This window comes from Babylonia areolata, chromosome 32, assembly GCF_041734735.1.
Source record: "Babylonia areolata isolate BAREFJ2019XMU chromosome 32, ASM4173473v1, whole genome shotgun sequence".
Lineage (NCBI taxonomy): Eukaryota > Metazoa > Mollusca > Gastropoda > Neogastropoda > Buccinidae > Babylonia > Babylonia areolata.
The window spans coordinates 4,146,010-4,166,009 of NC_134907.1; the positions used below are offsets into that span (position 1 = coordinate 4,146,010).

Genomic DNA, 20,000 nt, shown 5'->3' on the forward strand with positions numbered 1-20,000 from the left:
AGCTGTGTTGTGTTGTGCTGTGTGCTGAGCTGTGTTGTGTTGTGCTGTGCTGTGTGCTGAGCTGTGTTGTGTTGTGCTGTGCTGTGCTGTGTGCTGTGTTGCGTTGTGCTGTGGTGTCGTGTGCTGTGCTGTGCTGTGCTTTGCTGTGTGCTGAGCTGTGTTGTGTTGTGCTGTGCTGTGTGCTGAGCTGTGTTGTGTTGTGCTGTGTGCTGTGTTGTGTTGTGCTGTGCTGTGTGCTGTGTTGTGCTGTGTGCTGTGTTGTGTTGTGTTGTGCTGTGCTGTGTGCTGTGTTGTGTTGTGCTGTGCTGTGCTGTGCTGTGCTGTGCTGTACCATGCTGTGCTGTGCTGTGTGCTGTGTATTTGACTGTGCTTTTATATCTGTGAAACTGCATGTTTGATGCATATCTGTTATGCATATGTTGGTGGATGTGTGAATGTGTGTCTCTATGTTTTACAGTTATTTGCTTATTTATCATCATTGTTTTCTTTTCTTTTTTCTTTTTTCTTATCTATTATCATTATCATTATTATTATTATTATTATTATTATTATTATTATTACTACTACTACTACTTTTTATATTATAAGTATTATTTATTTATTTATGTACGCTTATAGTTGACTTCATCATGTTTTTGCGCCTTATACATATTATTAGTAGTGGTAGTAGTTTTTAAATTTTTTTAATTTATCTATTATTTATTCACCCCCTTTTTTTCTTTTCTTTTTTTTCTCAAGTCCTGACTAAGCGCGTTGGGTTACGCTGCTGGTCAGGCATCTGCTTGACAGATGTGGTGTAGCGTATATGGATTTGTCCGAACGCAGTGACGCCTCCTTGAGCTACTGAAACTGAAACTGAAACTCTGCTGTTGTGTGCTGTGTTGCGGTGTATTGTGATGTGTGTTATGCTGTACTGTGCTGTGCTGTACTGTACTGTGCTGTGTTGTGCTGTGCTGTGCTGTGTGCTGTGCTGTGTTGTGCTGTGTTGCGGTGTATTGTGATGTGTGTTATGCTGTACTGTGCTGTGCTGTGCTGTACTGTGCTGTGTTGTGCTGTGCTGTGCTGTGTGCTGTGCTGTGTTGTGCTGTGTTGCGGTGTATTGTGATGTGTGTTGTGCTGTACTGTGCTGTGCTGTGCTGTGTTGTGCTGTGCTGTGTTGCGATGTATTGTGATGTGTGTTGTGTTGTGTTATGCTGTGCTGTGCTGTGCTGTGTGCTGTGCTGTTGTGTGTTGTATTGCGGTGTATTGTGATGTGTGTTGTGCTGTGCTGTGTCGCGGTGTATTGTGATGTGTGTTGTGTTGTGCTGTTGTGTGCTGTGTTGTGGTGTGCTGTGCTGTTGTGTGCTGTATTGCGGTGTATTGTGATGTGTGTTGTGCTGTGCTGTTGTGTGCTGTGTTGTGGTGTATTGTGATGTGTGTTGTGTTGTGCTGTGTCGCGGTGTATTGTGATGTGTGTTGTGCTGTGCTGTTGTGTGCTGTGTTGTGGTGTATTGTGATGTGTGTTGTGTTGTGCTGTGTTGTGGTGTATTGTGATGTGTGTTGTGTTGTGCTGTGTTGTGGTGTATTGTGATGTGTGTTGTGCTGTGCTGTTGTGTGCTGTGTTGTGGTGTATTGTGATGTGTGTTGTGTTGTGCTGTGCTGTTGTGTGCTGTGTTGTGGTGTATTGTGATGTGTGTTGTGCTGTGCTGTGTCGCGGTGTATTGTGATGTGTGTTGTGCTGTGTTGTGCTGTGTTGCGGTGTATTGTGATGTGTGTTGTGCTGTGCTGTGCTGTGCTGTGCTGTGTTGTTTTATGGTCTGGTGTGTTGTGTGTTGTTGTGATGTGTGCTGTGCTGTGCTGTGTTGGGTTAGATTGGGTCGGTTTGGGTTTTGCTGTGTTGGATTGTGTTGCGTTGTGTTGGTTTGTGTTGTGTTGGGCTGTGGTGTTGTGTGTTGTGCTGGTTTGGGTTGGGTTACATTACGCTGCTTTGCGTTATGTTTAATTGTATTTCATTGTATTGTATTATATTGTTGGAGTTGTTTCTTTTTTTCTTTTTTGGGTGGAGGGGAGGGGGTGGGAGGGGGAAGGGGGTGGCCATTTTTAGTCACAACGGATTTTTCTGTGTGAAATTCGGAGAGAGTGCCTTGCCACAGCACAGCGCCACCCATCACTTTGATGGTTTTCACTTCTTTCTTTCTTTCTGGCTTTGTTGGTGTGTTTGTTGAGGAGAGAGGATCTTGGAAATGAAAAAAAAAGCAAAAAAAAGCACTGTCCTTACCGGATCGTGGAAATGCTCTTTGCTAACTTCGCGCAGAGGGAAAAAGCATCTCTTCAACCGGCAAGCAAGAAAAAAGCAATCACCAGGACAATCATTGAACAACACCAAACAGCTGTTGCTTGCTTGGCTTTCAGAATAATTACCTCCACTCAGTAAGAAAAATATGGCTTGTGTTTCGTCAGGGTTTCTGTGATACCCACTGCTCCCTCCTTCCTTCACACACCTCCTCCCTCCCCCCTCCACCCCCCCCCAATCCCCCGCCCCGGCTCCAATCCCCCCAGCGCTACTTTTCTGCTTCTTCTTCTCCTCCTTCTTCTCCTTGTTCTTGTTCTTCTTCTCCTCCTCATTTTTCTTCTTCTTCTTCTTCTTCTTCTTCTTCTTCTTCTTCTTCTTCTCCTCATGATGATAATGATGATGTTCATCATCATCATCATTATTTTATTATATTATATATCATCAATATCTTCATTATTGTTGTTGTTGTTGCCGTTGTTATCATCATTATCATTATTATCATTATTACTATTGTTGTTGTTGATGATGATGATGATTATCATTATTGTTGCTGTTGTTGTTGTCGTCGTCGTCGTTGTTGTTATTATCATTATTGTTATTACTATTGTTAGCAGTAGTAGTAGTAGTATTGCATATGCCGTGTCATCGTATGAGTTTGTGGTGTGTGTGCAGGGGGTGGGCGGGAGGAGAGGGGTTGTTGGGATTCTAACTAAGCGTACACACACACACACACACACACACACACACACACACAGAGATAGAGAGACAGAGAGAGTCAATGTAACACATTAGCTTTCAGCAGCTGCAGATGCTAAAGGTGCGTGCTGTGTGAAGTTAGCAATCCACACCATGCTTGGTCGATGTGTCCCCAGATTGCACGCACATGTGAGCTGAACGATTTCGCTGTTCGACCGCTCCGTTCCGCTCCGTTCAGACTCACGGGGCATAACTCAAGCAAAAAAAAAAAAAAAAAAAAAAAAAAAAAAAAAGAAAGAAAGAAGAAAAAAGAACTATCTGTGTTTGCATTACACGTGTGACAACATCACACCCCCACACTCCCCCCGCCGCCTCCGCCTCCCTGTCTTCGCAAGTATTTCATACTTCTTTAACAGGTGATAATCCGCGTTATTTATTTTTTGCTTTCTTTCTTTCTTTCTTACTTTCCTTCTTTCTTTTATCGGTTCCTGACACGCATCCATCATATTCTTCACTTCAATTGCTCTGCACAGCTGAAAAGTGTTACTGTTGATGATAATCACGTGTTGGCAATCGTTGAAGGACTGAGTGGATCATGTTCTGGCAGTCGTTGGATGATAATAAGGCAATATCCACATTTCTTCCCCTCCACTCCTCTGTGTGACTGACGCAGTGAACTTGTCCACGCCTTGTGAACACTGCTCATTCCGTCTGGACGGGGAAATATTGTGGATATTGCCAAGTATGATGATGATGATGATGATCGAATGAGCATTCGACGGTAAATAATAATAATAATAACAATAATAGTGTGTGTGTGCGGCGTGCGTGTGTGTGTATGTGTGTGTGCGTGTGTGTGTGTGCATGCGTTTGTGCGCGCGTGTGTGTGTTTCTCTCTCTCTCTCTCCCTCCATTCCACTCTCTCTTTCTTTCTATCTCCCTCCTTCCCCCCTCTCTCTCTCCCTCCCTCTCTCTTCCTCTCTCTCCCTCCTTTCCTCTCTCCCTCCCTGTCCCTCCTTCCCCCCCCTCTCTCCCTCGCTCTCTCTCTCTCACTCCCTCCTCCCCCCTCCCCCCTCTCTCTCCCTCTCTCTCTCTCTCTCCTTTCCTCTCTCCCTCTCCCTGTCTCTCCCTCCTTTCCTCTCTCTCTCTCCTTTCCTCTCTCCCTCTCTCTCTCCTTTCCTCTCTCCCTCTCTCTCTCCTTTCCTCTCTCCCCCTCTCTCTCTCTCTGTCACACACACACACACACACACACACACACACACACACACACACACACACACACACACACACACACACACACACACACACACACACACACTGTCACACAGCCTTAATTGTTTCAGCTTGTCACTCTACCTCCAGTAATCATACCTCCAGTAATCACGTAAGCACGCTCTTAGAGTCTGAACAATTCTATTACGATCAGGTGAAAAGCAAAACCTGCAATGAAAATGATCAACAAAACTGGTTGCAAACCTCCCCTTTTCTCTCTGTCTCTGTCTGTCTGTCTGTCTCTGTCTCTGTCCGTCGCTGTGACTCTGTCTCTCTGTCTCTGTCCTCTCACTCTCTCTGACTCTCTCTCTCTCTGTCTCTCTCCCTGTCTCTTTCTCTGTCTCTATCTGTCCGTCTCTCTGTCTGTCTGTCTGTCTCTCTCTCTGTGTGCTTGTTAAGGTTTTCAAATCAATCAGTGTCACTAGAATTGCAGTAAGGGCTAAATGGACACATGTGGGGTTTGCGCTCATTGGAGGCACATTAGGTGTTACACCCGCACCTTACGAGGGCTGGTGCAACTGTACATGTGGAGTGATGGCCTAAAGGTAACACGTCCGCCTAGGAAGGAAGAGAATCTGAGCGCGCTGGTTCGAATCACGGCTCAGCCGCCGATATTTTCTCCCCCTCCACTAGACCTTGAGTGGTGGTCTGGACGCTAGTCATTCGGATGAGACGATAAACCGAGGTCCCGTGTGCAGCATGCACATAGCGCAAGAAAAAGAAAAATGCAAATGTTAAACAGGACGAATCCTCTTCTTCGTCGTTCCCTTCTTCCACTTTTCTTTTAGCAGTTCTTCTAGATTTCTTTCTAGTCTCAGTCGTGCTCCTCTTCTGCTCATGTGACTTTTTTTCATGGAAGAAGTCTTCTTTACCGAATAGAGTTGCATTCATCTTCCGTCCTTCACCAGTTTCAGGTCAAGACTGGTGTTCGGCAAAACTGCCTGTTTATGTTTTCCTTCCTACTTGTCATTGATTGCATTCTGAAAACATTCATAGAACAGATAAGAAACGATCCGAGTCCAATGGATACTATGGAAGCAGATGGATGACCTGGACTTTGCGGATGATCCTTCCCTGCTGTCCCATAACCAGCAGGAGATGCAGTGTAAGACCAGAGTACTAGCGGACAACTCATCACAAGCAGGCCTCAACTTCCACAGGAACAAGATGGAGATCACGAGAACTGGTGCTGAGCCAGTCACACTCGAAGATAAAGTACTGGATGAAGTGGAATCATTCACTTATTTTGGAAGCACCATTGACAAGCAGGCCGGGGCAGATGCAGATGTCAAAGTAAGGATTGTCAGGGCCAGAGCAGCCTTAACACGCTCATGAACATCTGGAGCTCCACAGTGCCGTAGGAATAAACTGAAATTCGGTTCTTCAATTCCAACGTGAAGTAAGTGCTGCTGTGTGGTACTGAGCGATGGAGGATGAAAACAACTACACTCAACAAAGTGCCAATATTCATCAACAGCTGTTTGAGAAGAATCCTCAAGACCCACTGGCCACACAAGATCAGCAGCATCTACCTATGGAAGAAGACATAACTGTCAGCTGAAAGGAATTGGAAGAAGAAATTGAGGATGGATCAGGCAAACGCTGCGAAAAAAAATCGTCAAGCATCACCAGACAGGCCCTGACATGGAACCACCAAAGGAAGAAAAAGATACTGACCGAGAAACACGTGACGAAGACACCTCCACGCAGACACCACGAAGATGGACCTTACCTGGAGCCAGACAGAGGCAAAGACACAGCTAGGATTGGGGATTGTGGAGGTCTGTTGTTGACAGTCTATACTCCAGACGTTTACCTGTTTCTCGAGAATGTTTGCTTTGTACGGTGCATGATGGCCGCTGATTCTGTTTTTTTGTGTGTGTTTTTTTTTTGTTATCCCACTGGCGCTTTGAATGTCTGTTTTTGGAGAGATGTCATTAAGAATGGCCATGATCTGCTGACTGAAGGCCCAGGTGTTACATGTGGTTATGGGAATGGACATCCACTTGTTAATTGTTCTGAAGGCGGTGTATCTGCACGTATGCCACCTCTTCCCCCCACCCCCTCTCTCTCACATGCATGCATGTTATGAATGCACTTTGCCTTTCAGGGTGCAATATACTATCTTTAAATAGCATATGTCGCTTTTGGAAATCAATAGTGAACCCATTCTGTGTCCAGTGTGACAGATGCGAAATGAAAGACGTATGCCATTTATTTTGTCTGCCCGAGATACACATTCTTGCGTAAAAATGAATATTCTCCTTTTTTTTATTTATCCCCTTCAAATTTCAAGATCCAGTTGCTCTGTTCAAATACGTCGGATTTGTATTTGTATTTCGTTTTTATCACAGCTGATTTCTCTGTATGAAATTCGGACTGCTGTCCCCCAGAGAGAGCGCGTCGCTACACTACAGCGCCACCCATTTCTTTGGTATTTTTTTCCTGTGTGCATTTTTAAAATTTATTTTTCCTATCGAAGTGGAATTTTCTACAGAACTTTTCCAGGAACAACCTTTTTTGTTGCCGTGGGTTCTTTTACGTGCGCTAAGTGCATGCTGCACCCGGGACCTCGGTTTATCGTCTCATCCAAATGACTAGCGTCCAGATCACCACTCAAGGTCTAGTGGAGGGGGGAAAAAATATTGGCGGCTGAGCCGTGATTCGAACCAGTGCGCTCAGATTCTCTCGCATGTCAGGCGGACGCGTTACTTCTAGGCCATCACTCCACTTGGAAGGATTTTTTAATTTAGAATTGATATTACGGAATGCTTAAAGGTCGTAACTGCATAATTGCAAGGTTACTTCCAGCAATTAAAAAAAAAAAAAAAAAAAAAATATATATATATATATGTATAGTGCGTAGTTGAATATGAAATTACTTTGAATACCCTATAGTTACCATTGCCTACCCCTTTGTTCACATTGGTCTTACGACCTGTAAAAAATGAATATTTCTGTTTGTATGTGTATGTATGAATACACAAGTACAGCAGTGCTGTTTTAGATTTTTCAAGCAAAACACCTTATGTCAGAAAGAAGCGCAAAGAAAGACTTCACCATCTTTTCCAAATTACAGGCGGCAAAACGCCCAGTGTAGGCGTCTTGCCCCAACACCTTGTAGGCGTTTTGCCCCAGTTTGAAAACATTACGAAAATAGCATTTCCAGGAAAATGCAAAGGAGACAAAATCAACGCTTCGATTCAACATCTGACACATTACTTTCACAGAATAATATGATCAAATTTCGTTTTGAATGAAGAACAGACGCTGGCATCGAAGTTTCACCAGTATGGGTTTACAGAAAAGTGAAAATAATCAAGCGCATGTGGAAAAAAAAGCTGACTTCTGATTGGCCTACGTGTTGAGGCGGGTGTTTCCGGCTGTCAAGCGGAAGCAGTAAAAGTGTTTGCTGGATGTGTCGCATGATGTCCGATATTTTAGCGGTGGGCGTTGTAGGAATGAGTGCACATGTATTTTCGTGCGTGCGTGTGGGCTGGCATGTAGTTGCCTATTATTATGTATCCAAATACGCGTGGATGGGTTTAGATTCCAATTTTCTATTCTTTGATTCAGCATATTCGAGGGGAAGGGGAGCTTGAAATCGACATGCATGTTTATTCAATAAAATGCCATTGCGTCATAGCGTCTCTGTCTTCCTGTCTCTGTCTCTTTCTTTGTCTGTCTGTCTGCCTGTCTGTCTCACTCTCATATCACTGCACGGTCCCTTGTCCTATGTGTGGTGCTTCAGTTGAAGATGAAATTCATTTCCTTTTTGTGTGTAAGTATTATGAAGAAATTCGAAAAAAATGCTTAATTTTCAACGGTGAAAACTTAGAGAACATGAACCTTACCAGTACACTTTTGATCGCCCTTGCTTGAGATTGGCGGAATAAGGAATTATCTTCGGGAGCCTTATAGTTATCGGAAAAACAACAACAAAACAAAATCAGCAACAACAACAACACTGTTACCCTGATGTCAGTTCCACAGTTTATAATTCTGAATGACTTTGTAGAAAGTTGGATGGTCGAGCTATTTTGTTTTGCTTCTTAATCTTAACAATATGTTGTATTTCGTTGTTGTTTGACGTTGATTTTATTTATTTAATTAATTATTTATTTATTACTCTGTCAATTTCTCTGAAACCGTCGTTATTCTTTTGTTCATAGATTGTCCTCCTTTGCAAAGGATAGTATTGTCAATGGCAATAAAACAATGTCCGTGTCCGTGTCCGTGTCTCTCTCATATCACTCCCTTCCCCAACCCCACTGATACACACGTGTGAGTGTGTTCAAGGACTCATGTGTTGGAGAATCGAAAGTAATTTGTAATTCGATAATACCGCCTCCTCATGGCTCACATCTACACGTTTACATCCAGACTATTTTCGACAATTCGATTTTGAAACCCGTCATGGGCATTGCTCATGCAGCTACCGGTTTTAGGTTCACGAACCACCCCCTTGTTAAACTGACCCTAGGCTGTTTTTACATGCAAACTTTCACTGGCGTGTGTGTGTGTGTGTGTGTGTGTGTGTGTGTGTGTGTGTGTGTGTGTGTCTCTCTCTCTCTCTCTCTCTCTGTGTGCGTGCGTGCGGATGTGTGTGTGTGTGTGTGTGTGTGTGTGTGTGTGTGTGTGTGTGTGTGTGTGACTGACGCCTGACTGACGGACACAGGAAATGAATGATAAGCCCATAAAGGCAGGTAGGCAGTCTGTCGTGCAAATGACTCTGTGTTTGTCAATAGCTCAGAGCTTGGTCTCTGATCGAGGACAGGCGCAGTGTAAGCATACGCTGGGATGAATCAATCAAGCAAAAAATGCATTTTACCAGATTGGAACCAAGCTTAATCAGGTCGAGCATAAGTAGACTTCTCTCAGCGCAAAAACGCGCTTACCGAGGCAGATCAAAAATCAATATTGAAACATGATTTTTTAGCGTGAAAAATTATCTCAAGTCCTCGGTAAAGGAGACGTTGTCATCGCCTCAAGCACACCGCAACATGTTGCCGTTTTTATTTCCATATCTGTGGAGATCCGTGTTCGACAGGCTTTCAGAAACTACAGCCTGGTCCATTCGATTTCTCTTTTGTGTTCATTCTAGTTAATTCAGTATCCACTTTAAGATAGTCATATGCATTAAACACGTCGATGGCGTAGTTAGTGTCACTGTGTGTGTTCTATCCAGAATTTGTGTTTCTGTTTTTTTAAGTGTGAACAAGAAAAACGGGGTATTGCGATCAACCCAAACAATGTCATTTTCTGGATTCGGATCCTCAACGAAATAAACCGTTGATGATAGGAAATACGGCTTAACCCGGAAGGCTTACGACCAAATGTTGGTTGGACTGTGAAGATTTCATCCACTATGTTTAATCTGGAACACCCGGTTATTAAGTAGACTCACATTGCTTACACGTGTGAGTAAAAAATTGCCCATGGGATTAGACAGAGATGGGGTGACGACAGATTAGACATGTGACAGCTCTGTATGAACGTGAATGAAGTGTTTCAAAACCAGTCGATAAGCACACATCCAGAAAAAAAAAGGCATTCAGTAAGAGTTTGGAGTGAAAAAAGTGCATTTTCTGCGCGTAAGATGTGTGGATAGAAGGCAGGAGTTTCTGAATAGTTGGTGTTTATGATGATAAAGACCGAAAAAAGAAGATATTGATGATAACAGCAGCCTAACAATAATGATGATAAGCATAAACGTGTAAAGAGTTTGTCGTCAGCGTTCACTGAAACACAGAGAGATAAACAGAACATGCGTGAAACTTGTGTTTAAAATTGTGCGTGTGTTTTTGTTTCTTATAATAATGAATAATAATAACAATGGTATTTATATAGCGCTGAATCTTGTGCATAGACAAATCTAAGCGCTTTCGCACCAGTCATTCTCACGCACGCATAACCCTAAAACTGGAGAAACTGAAGACAAGGAAGAGGCAGAGAAGGGAGGCTATTTTGGGAAGAGGTGGGTTTTAAGGCCAGACTTGAAAGAGCTGAGTGTGGAGACTTGACGAAGCGAAAGAGGAAGTTCATTCCAACTGCAAGGTCCAGAGACAGAAAAAAACGGCGGCCAACAGTCGAGTGTTTGAATCTGGGTACGCGTAAATAGAGTGGATCCGACGCCGATCGTAGTGAGCGAGATGGAGTGTAGAGGTGAAGGCAGCCACAGAGATAGGAAGGGGCTGATTTGTGAATACAGTTGTAGCACAGAGTGCTGATCTTGAACTTTATTCTGTGTGAGACAGGGAGCCAGTGGAGATGTTGCAAAAGAGGAGTGATGTGCTCAGATCTTTTCTTTCTGAGGATGAGTCGGGCAGCAGAGTTTTGTATGCGCTGAAGGGACTGAATGGATGAAGCAGGCAAACCAGACAATAGAGAGTTACAGTAGTCAAGGCGAGAGAGAATGAGAGAAACAAGTCTAGATGTTGCGTCAATGGACAGATATTTGCGGATGGAACTGATGCGCCGCAGTTGAGAGTAGCAGGATTGACATGTCTGACTGATAAATCTTTGCATGGACAGTGTGTTGTCAAGGACAAGGCCGAGGTTTCTGACTGAACTGGAAAGAGGGATGGATGTACTGCCAAGTTTAATTGTGTCAGTTGTGATGGAAGAGAGTTTTTGTTTAGTTCCTATGATCATTGCTTCAGTTTTGTCCGCATTCAATTGTAACTTATTTAGAGTCATCCAATTTTGAATATCCAGGAAGCAGTTGGATGTTTCTTGCAAGAGCGACGACAGTTTTTCAGGTGTATCACTCTTCTGGAGTTGAGTGTCATCAGCATAAGAATGATGACTGACATTATGGCGGTTGATAATTTCAGCGAGTGGAGCAGTGTACAGTGTGAAGAGCACTGGGCCTAAAACAGATCCCTGTGGGACTCCATGTTCAATTTAACGGGTTCAGACTGGAAATTATCAACAATGACAGACTGGAATCGATCAGTGAGATAAGATTTGAACCAGTTTAGAACAGTGCCGTTGATACCAAATATAAAATGAAGACGGGAAAGAAGGATTGAATGGTCTATCGTGTCAAAGGCGGCTGACAAGTCGAGAAGAGTGAGAAGGGGGATCTGTCCTGAGTCGGACGCTAGCAGCAGATTATTCAGGATGTGGAGGAGAGTGGTTTCGGTGCTGTGGTCAGCACGATAGGCAGACTGAAATGGGTGGATGAAATTGTTGAAACAAAGGTGATTGTTGAGCTGCTTCAGGACAGCTTTTTTCAAGGAGTTTGGACAGGAATGGAAGATTAGAAACTGGTCGATAGTTTTTCAAAATGTTTGCGTCAAGGTTGGATTTCTTCAGGAGAGGCCGGACGATTGCAGTTTTGAAAGTCGATGGAAACGTTCCAGTGAGAAGGGATGAGTTGACAATGTTGGTGATTGTGAGGAGAAGCTGTGAGACACACTGGGAAAAGACAGAGGCTGGTATAGGATCGAGCTCACAGGATTTTATTGTCATTTCTTTCAGGATTTCATGGACTTCTATCTCAGTTAATGGATTAAAGGAATGGAGAGGAGTGCCGTTGAACTGAGGATCAGGATGAGTAGGTTGGAAAGGCATTTGGTCTAAGATGGTACGAATATTCTGGACTTTGTCAAAAAAGAAAGAGGAGAAGACATTGGGGAGTTCAGATAAAGTTTAGGCAGAAGGAAGAGGAGTCTTTTTTGCAGTACCGAGAAGATTTGACATAATAGAGTAAAGAGATTTGGTGGATGTGGCATCGAGAACTTGAGAAGAAAAGAAGTTTGTCTTCGCTGATGAGATCATATGTTTGACTCTATTTATTTGTTTTCGGAAGATTTGATTGTGGATTTGTCTTGTTGATCGCCATCGCCGTTCCAATTGGCAACGTTTGCATTTTGCAAGTCGAATGTCTTGTGTGTACCACGGGGCGGAAGGTCTATCAGGGAGCATGCGGGTAGTGGGGGGTGCATGTTCATCCAGCAGTTGAGAGAGGACAGTGTTGTAATGTGTAGAGACATTGGTGCGGGAAGAAATTTTGGAAAGGCGTTCAGCAGCTTGAGAAGAAAAAGTGTTAATATCGATTTTTTAAATTATTTTTTGTTGTTGCCTTTTTTTTCTTTAAAAAAAAAAGAAAAAAAAAGCTTTTTCTCCTTGATAGGAAAAGCAGAAATTTGTATTGAAAAGAAAGATAAATGAATAAACTGATATATACATGGAATTATGAAAATGTGTTGACGCGTGTCAAAGCACTAAAATGTGAGTGTTGTGTTTGATTTATTCAGTCAGTTCATTTCTTTCATCATTTCACTATTTTATCTAGCTTTCGGTGTACATGTCAGTGAATACCCAGTCCGTACAGTTCAGTTCAGCTTGGTTCGGTTGACGTGGTTTTCAGCCTGGCAGACGGCAGTGGGCAAAGTTTTCAACTCTTCGGTAAAATGTTGACACCTGTGCGGACAGGGTCATCCATGTCATGGTCACGTTCATGTCTGATCTTAACATATGTGAACACATCACACTACTACATCTGCTACTACTGCTGCTACTCGTCCTCCTTCTCCTACTACTAACACTCCTACTATTACTGCTACTACTGCTGCTGCTGTTGCCGTTGCTGTTGCTATTACAACTACTGCTACGTTTGTTGCTGCTGCTGCTACTACTACTACTACTATTGCCTCTGCTATTGCTGTTACTACTACTACTACTACTGCTGCTGCTGCTGCTGCTGCCTCTGCTGTTGCTATTACAACTACTTCTACTACTGCTGCTACTACCACTACTTCTGCTGCTGCTCCTACTACTACTGCCACTAACACTGCTACTATTACTATTACTACTACTATTACTACAACTACTGTTGCCGCTGCTGTTGCTATTATAACTACTGCTACTACTACTGCTGCTGCTGCTACTACTACTACAACTGCTGTTGCCGCTGCTGTTACTACTGCTGTTACTACTACTACTACTACTGCTGCTGCTGCTGCTGCTCCTCCTCCTACTACTGCTACTACTACTACTACTGCTGCTGCTACTACTACTACCACTGCTACTACTATCCCCCCCTCCTCCCCCTCCTCCTACTATTACTAGTATTACCACCACTACCACTACTACTACTACTACTGCTGCTGACGCTACTACTGCTAATAAAAACAACACTAATGAATATGTATTAAAATAGCAAAGAGCATGTATGGATTGCAGACACAAACCGGAACCGGAAGTATTTTCTGCAGTATCAATGTCAGCATCTCCACTCTCATGGCTCGCTCTGAAGTGAAGTGTGAGCAGGAGCAGCAAAGAGATGAATCTGAAACAAAGACTCTTAAAACAGGGAGAGCACAGACACACGTCCATACACGTTTTCACACACACACACACACACACACACACGGAACTGAAAAGAGAGGTATGAGAGAGAGTGAGAGAGAGAGGGGGGCAGACAGAGACTGAGAGAGACAGACAGACAGAGACAGGGAGAGACAGAGGCAGACAGACAGAAATGCGACAGCATTTCCTGTCACATAATCGACGATGTTAATTTTTTTTCATCTGATATCATGTAATCGACGCTGAATAAAAGCCACTGAACTGAACTGAACTGAACTCTCCAGTTGTGTGGTTGACGAATCTTATTTTCAGAAATCTTCAAAGTCTGCCTTCCAAATTATGAGTTTGAACAGTAACCCTTGTTCCCATTGTGAGAGAAGTGATTTGTTCCACCGTGTGTGTCCACTTCGGATTCTGAGCTGATTGTTTGTTTTGTCTGAAGGTGAATTTTTATTAAAGAAGAACAGAGCAGAAGAACTATCTCGAATATTCCGGATGGCGCGATTCAGAGTAAGTATATCTTCGTCTTCGTCATTCCCCCCCCCCCCCCCCTCCTTTTTCTTACTTCGTAGATAATCAGATGCACTAATGAAATGATGTATTTATACTGAGTTTGTCACTTAACTTATACTAAATATACAAAAAGAAAACAAAACACACACACACACACACACACAGACACACACACACACACACACACACACACACACAAAGCAGAAGACCAAAATCTATCTAACTCAACTAGTGTGTCTAATGATATCAATAATTAACCAAAATCAACTAATTCTGGCTTATGCTAATTACCCCCCCGTCACCCCCCTCCCCCCAAAAAAACCCAAAAAAACAAAACAAAAGAAAACCTGAAGGCCAAAACCTATACATTTCAATTAGTATGTCTAATTACATTAATAATTATCCACAATCAACTAATTTCAGCTTATTCTAAATATACAAAAAGAAAACTGAAAACCAGAAGACCGAAACATGTCTAACTCATTTAATGTGTCTAATCATATTACTAATTAGCCAAAATCGACTAATTCTAAATTAGACTAGATATACAAAAAGAAAACACAAAACACCTAACTCAACTAGTGTGTCTAATGATATTACTAATCAACCAAAATGAACAAATTTCAACTTATACTAAATGTACAAAAAGTAAACAAAAAAACAAAACCTATTTACCTCAATTCGTGTGTCTATTGATATTACTTATTAACCAAAATCAACTAATTTTTAACAGACCAGTGATCACTACTGTTCGTTGGCTGGGGAAGGGTGTGTGTGTGTGTGGAGGGGCAGAGAGTTGGGGGAAGGATGTTTGTGTGGAGGGGGTGGAGGGGAAGGATGTGTGTGTGTGTGTGTGTGTGGTGGGGGGGGCGGGGGGGGGGGGGGGTTGGAGAAGGGTGTGTGTGTGTGGAGGGGGGAGGGGTTGGGGGAAGGGTGTGTGTGTGTGTGGAGGGGGGTGGTTGGGGAAGGGTGTGTGTGTGTGTGTGGAGGAGGTGGGTGGGTTGGGGGAAGGATGTCTGTGTGTGTGTGTGTTGTGTGTGTGTGTGTGTGTGTGTGTGTGTGTGTGTGGAGGGAGGAGAGAGGGCGTTGGGGGAAGGATGTGTGTGAGTGTGTGGAGGAGGGGGAAAGGGTTGGCGGAAGGATGTGTGTGAGTGTGGAGGAGGGGGAAAGGGTTGGCGGAAGGATGTGTGTGTGTGTGTGTGTGTGTGTGTGTGTGTGAGTGTGTATGTGTGTGGAGGGAGGAGAGAGGGCGTTGGGGGAAGGATGTGTGTGTGTGTGGAGGAGGGGGAAAGGGTTGGCGGAGGGATGTGTGTGTGTGTGTGTGTGTGTGTGTGTGTGTGTGTGTGTGTGTGGAGGGGGAAGAATTGGGGGAAGTATGTCTGTGTGTGTGTGTGTGTGTGTGTGTGTGAGTTCTGGGGGGAGGGGTGTGTGTGTGGAGGTGGTTTTGAGGGTAAAGGGTGTGTGGTGGGGAGAGGATGAGGGGGGCTGTCAACGCTAATCAGCATTGAAGCATGCTTATTTCAGTTCACATTAGTTCTTTGTTTTCCTATTTTCCTTTTTTTTTCTCTTCTTCTTGTTCTGATGTTTGTTCTAAAGTATTCGTGGCTATTGTTATTAAAGAAGTTATTCCTCTTTTTTTTTATGCTAAACGTCAGATCTATTCCTTTTTTCATTGTCATTAGAATTTTCGACAGTAGAGCTCCGAATACGTACCCACTTTGAAGAAGCTATTGTACAGTGTACACTAAGGGGTAGAACGCACATCAATTTCTCTGTACAAACAACATGAACGTTTGATGCTAATGTCTCTTGATTCCTCCCAGCTAACTGTTCCCCGATACTTCCTTAACTCCTGTGGAAAGAGGTCATTTTCCGTCTTCGGCCCAACAACTTGGAATTATCTGCCTATTGCTCTCAGACAAACAACTCATCTACCTACTTTTAAAGAAAATCTTATAACTTATCTCTTTAAAAAATACTTGTCATAACTCAAATAGTGCTGTTGTCCCATGCCCATGGCAATGTGAGTATGTGTGATGGGAGAGTAGAGAGAATGGGGGTGGGTAGATGGATGGTGATGGTGTGGTTCGAAAGTGAGAATGACCCGATTTTTACCCCTTTTACCTTTTCTATCCAAAAATTTATTTTACAATTTTTATTAAAAACAACAACAAAAAACAAAAAAAACCTGTGGCATACAGATTACAGTTATGTTCCTTTTTACATGTACGTATTTTAAGTGAAAATTGCTGTCATCTCAGCCGTTTAATCATGTTTGTGTCTGTGCGTGTGTGTGTTAGTGTGAGTGTTGGAGAGTAACAGTTGTAGTCTTGATAGTATGTTACTTTGTGAGTTTTATGCATTGTTTTTATAATATTAATGATTCTGTTTTATGTTTCTACTACTTTTTATATGCTTTTTTGTTTCACTTTAGGTACTGAAATGTAAAGCGCTTAGAGCTTGCTTATGCTTGTATTATAGCGCTATATAAAAAATAAAATATTATTTTTATTATTATTGAAATAATATATTACTGTAAATGTTCTGACGTCCACACACTGTAATAATTTTTTGAGTTTGTATTAGCAGTTACATGTATTTCTTAAGCATAAGAAAGTCTAAATCTGACTAGAGCTGCAACGAGATAAACTTTTTTAAAAAACTTGACAGTCGTTATCACACATGAAGAAAATGTTCGAACATTTAACTGTTTTCTATGTGGCTTTTTCAAGTTAGTTTTGAAATGAAGTATTCGCCTTAGTATGTTGATACTTCTGTGAAATTTAGTACAAACCCTTCAATATTAAACTACGGTAATTTTGTTGGAAGATTACAGCACTGAGAAGCATCTCTCTCTCTCTCTCTCTCTCTCTCTCTCTCTCTCTCTCTCTGTGTATACATACATACATAGATACCTACCTACCTACCTACCTATATACATACATACATACACACACACAAAGAGATAGATAGATAGATAGATAGTCCGCAAGTTTGTTTTGATAATGTCCGTGCAGATATGTTTGAACATGTATACACCTTTGAGACTTGAGCAGGCTCTTTTATTACATGTTTTGACCGTCTTTAAGCTCCTATCTCAACGCTATTGTTTCACATTGTGTGTGTGTGTGTGTGTGTGTGTGTGTGTGTGTGTGTTGTTATGCATAACCATACATGGTAATACGTGGGTTGTGTTTTTTTCCAGTATGATGCGTTTGTGTTGAGTTATAACATCGTGTCTCATGCGTTGTGAATGCTAACACCGGTACCTGCTAGATTGTGTTTCAATGCAGTTTGAAAGTACTGGGATATATTGCTTTATAACCTCACAGGTAAGATCAACGGTTTCTCCATTACAATGGGAAGTCATTTTCAGCTTACTCTTCTGTGAAGGACAATGACTCTCAAACTAGGACGAAAGATTGCACTGGCTCTTTGTGAAGGACAATGACTCTCAAACTGGGACGAAAGATTGCACTGGCTCTTTGTGAAGGATTATGACTTTCAAACTGGGACGAAAGATTGCACTGGCTCTTTGTGAAGGACTATGACTTTCAAACTGGGACGAAAGATTGCACTGGCTCTTTGTGAAGGACTATGACTTTCAAACTGGGACGAAAGATTGCACTGGCTCTTAGTGCTGCAGCCTTGGGGGCTAAGTGGCCTTTGGGAACCATCCCAACGCCGACTGTCCGAAAACCCTCTTGGCCGAGAGAGCGGGGGGATATAACTTGGGGCAAGACACTCTCCATAATCCAATTCTCGCCCAGATAGTCGGGACAGCAGTTACCCTTACCCAGATAGTTAGGACAGCCGTTGCCTCCTCTGCTGTTCTTTCTTTCTTTCTTCATTCATTCATTTATATATCGATTCATTATTTTTCTTTTTCGTTATTAATGTTGACACACATATGACGAAAAGATGGAAGAACTCACGAGAGTGTGTGGGGTCTATGGTGTCAACATCATTCACTCAATTAATGACTCAATTTAATTGATGTAACTAGTTTAATGATTCTGGACGGGAAACAACGGACGCAGTGGCCGAATGGTTAGACCGCTGAATTCTTACACCGAGAGTCTTGAGCTCGATCACAGGTTTCGGATCAGCCGGTGGGTTATGGGGGGAGAAGTTTCCGATGTCCCAGGTCATCACATGACCACTGCTGACCACAGACCACTGCTGACCACAGACCGCTGCTGACCACTACTGAACACTGGCCGCTGCTGCTGACCACTATTGACCACTACTGAACACTGACCGCTGCTGACCACTACTGACCACAGACCACTGCACACCACTACTGAACACTGATCGCTGCTGACCACTACTGAACACTGATCGCTGCTGACCACTACTGACCGCAGACCACTGCACACCACTACTGAACACTGATCGCTGCTGACCACTACTGACCGCAGACCACTGGTGACCACTACTGAACACTGATCGCTGCTGACCACTACTGAACACTGACCGCTGCTGACCACTACTGACCGCAGACCACTGCTGACCACTACTGAACACTGATCGCTGCTGACCACTACTGACCACAGACCACTGCTGACCACTACTGAACACTGATCGCTGCTGACTACTACTGACCGCAGACCACTGCTGACCACTAAACACTGATCGCTGCTGACCACTACTGACCGCAGACCACTGCACACCACTACTGATCGCTGCTGACCACTGCAGACCACTACTGAACACTGACCGCTGCTGACCACAGACCACTGCTGACCACTACTGAACACTGACCGCTGCTGACCACTACTGACCACAGACCACTGCTGACCACTACTGAACACTGACCGCTGCTGACCACTACTGAACACTGACCACTGCTGACCACTACTGAACACTGACTGCTGCTGACCACTACTGACCGCTGATCGCTGCTGACCACTGACCACTGCTGATCACTATTGAACACTGCTGACCACTATCGAACACTGCTGACCACTACTGAACACTGATCACTGCTGACCACTACTGACCACTTACTGAACACTGACCACTACTGAACACTGACCACTACTGACCACAGACCACTGCTGACCACTACTGAACACTGAATACTGCTGACCACTTGTCACCGCTGGCCGCTACTGAACACTACTGACCACCAATGACCACTACTGACCGTTGACCACCACTGACCATCGCTGACCACTGACTACCGCTGGCCAATACTAACCACCACTGAGCACTACTAACCACCGCTGACCACTACTGACCGTTGACTACCTCTGACCACTGACCATCTCTGACCACTGACTGCCGCTGGCCACAACTGACCACTACTAACCACCAATGACCCACTGACCACTACTGACCGTTGACCATCTCTGACCACTGGCTAGCGCTGGTCACTACTAACCACTACTGGCCACTACTAACCACTGCTGACCACTACTAACCACCAATGACCACTGACCACTACTGACCGTGAACCACCTCTGACCACTGAATACCGCTGGCCACTACTAAGCACTACTGACAACTGACCATGACTAAGCACGAATCACCGCTGACCACTGACCAGGGCATCACACGTGCAGACCTGTTGGTGCCTGAACCCCTTTCGTGTCTGCGTGCATGCGGTGTGTGATGGAAACAAGAACATAACCAGCATAGCCGACACCCGCGAAAAAAGAGTATGGCTGCCTACATGGCGGAGTACAAAACGGTTATACTCGTAAAATCCCACACGTACATGTGTTCAAGCAAACGTGGAGTTGCAGCCCACGAACGCAGATGAAGGATAAGAAGAACAAGAGAGCTTGGAACAAGCTTTGACGTGAATAGGTCATGGGAGGGTTAAATGGCGTATGAATGTGACGTCATTTCTGTATCCATGGGCTAAGTGCTACACATGATATGGTGTGTGTGTGTGTGTGTGTGTGTGATATGCCTCTTACAC

General features: G+C 43.7%; 1 protein-coding gene across 3 annotated transcripts in view; it reads left to right on the forward strand.

The window, feature by feature from the left end:
* The window catches only part of LOC143276575 (carbohydrate sulfotransferase 1-like), a 65,343-nt gene that overhangs the window by 33,251 nt on the left and 12,092 nt on the right, over window positions 1–20,000 (forward strand). The window contains exon 1 of one of the 3 annotated variants that reach the window (XM_076581166.1): window positions 13,949–14,068. The exons of the other annotated variants lie outside the window; for them this stretch is intronic. Coding sequence (XP_076437281.1) covers window positions 14,054–14,068 — 15 coding nt within the window. The 5' untranslated portion in view covers window positions 13,949–14,053. Of the gene's footprint in view, window positions 1–13,948; window positions 14,069–20,000 lie in introns of those variants that run through there. 3 annotated transcript variants of the gene reach the window in all.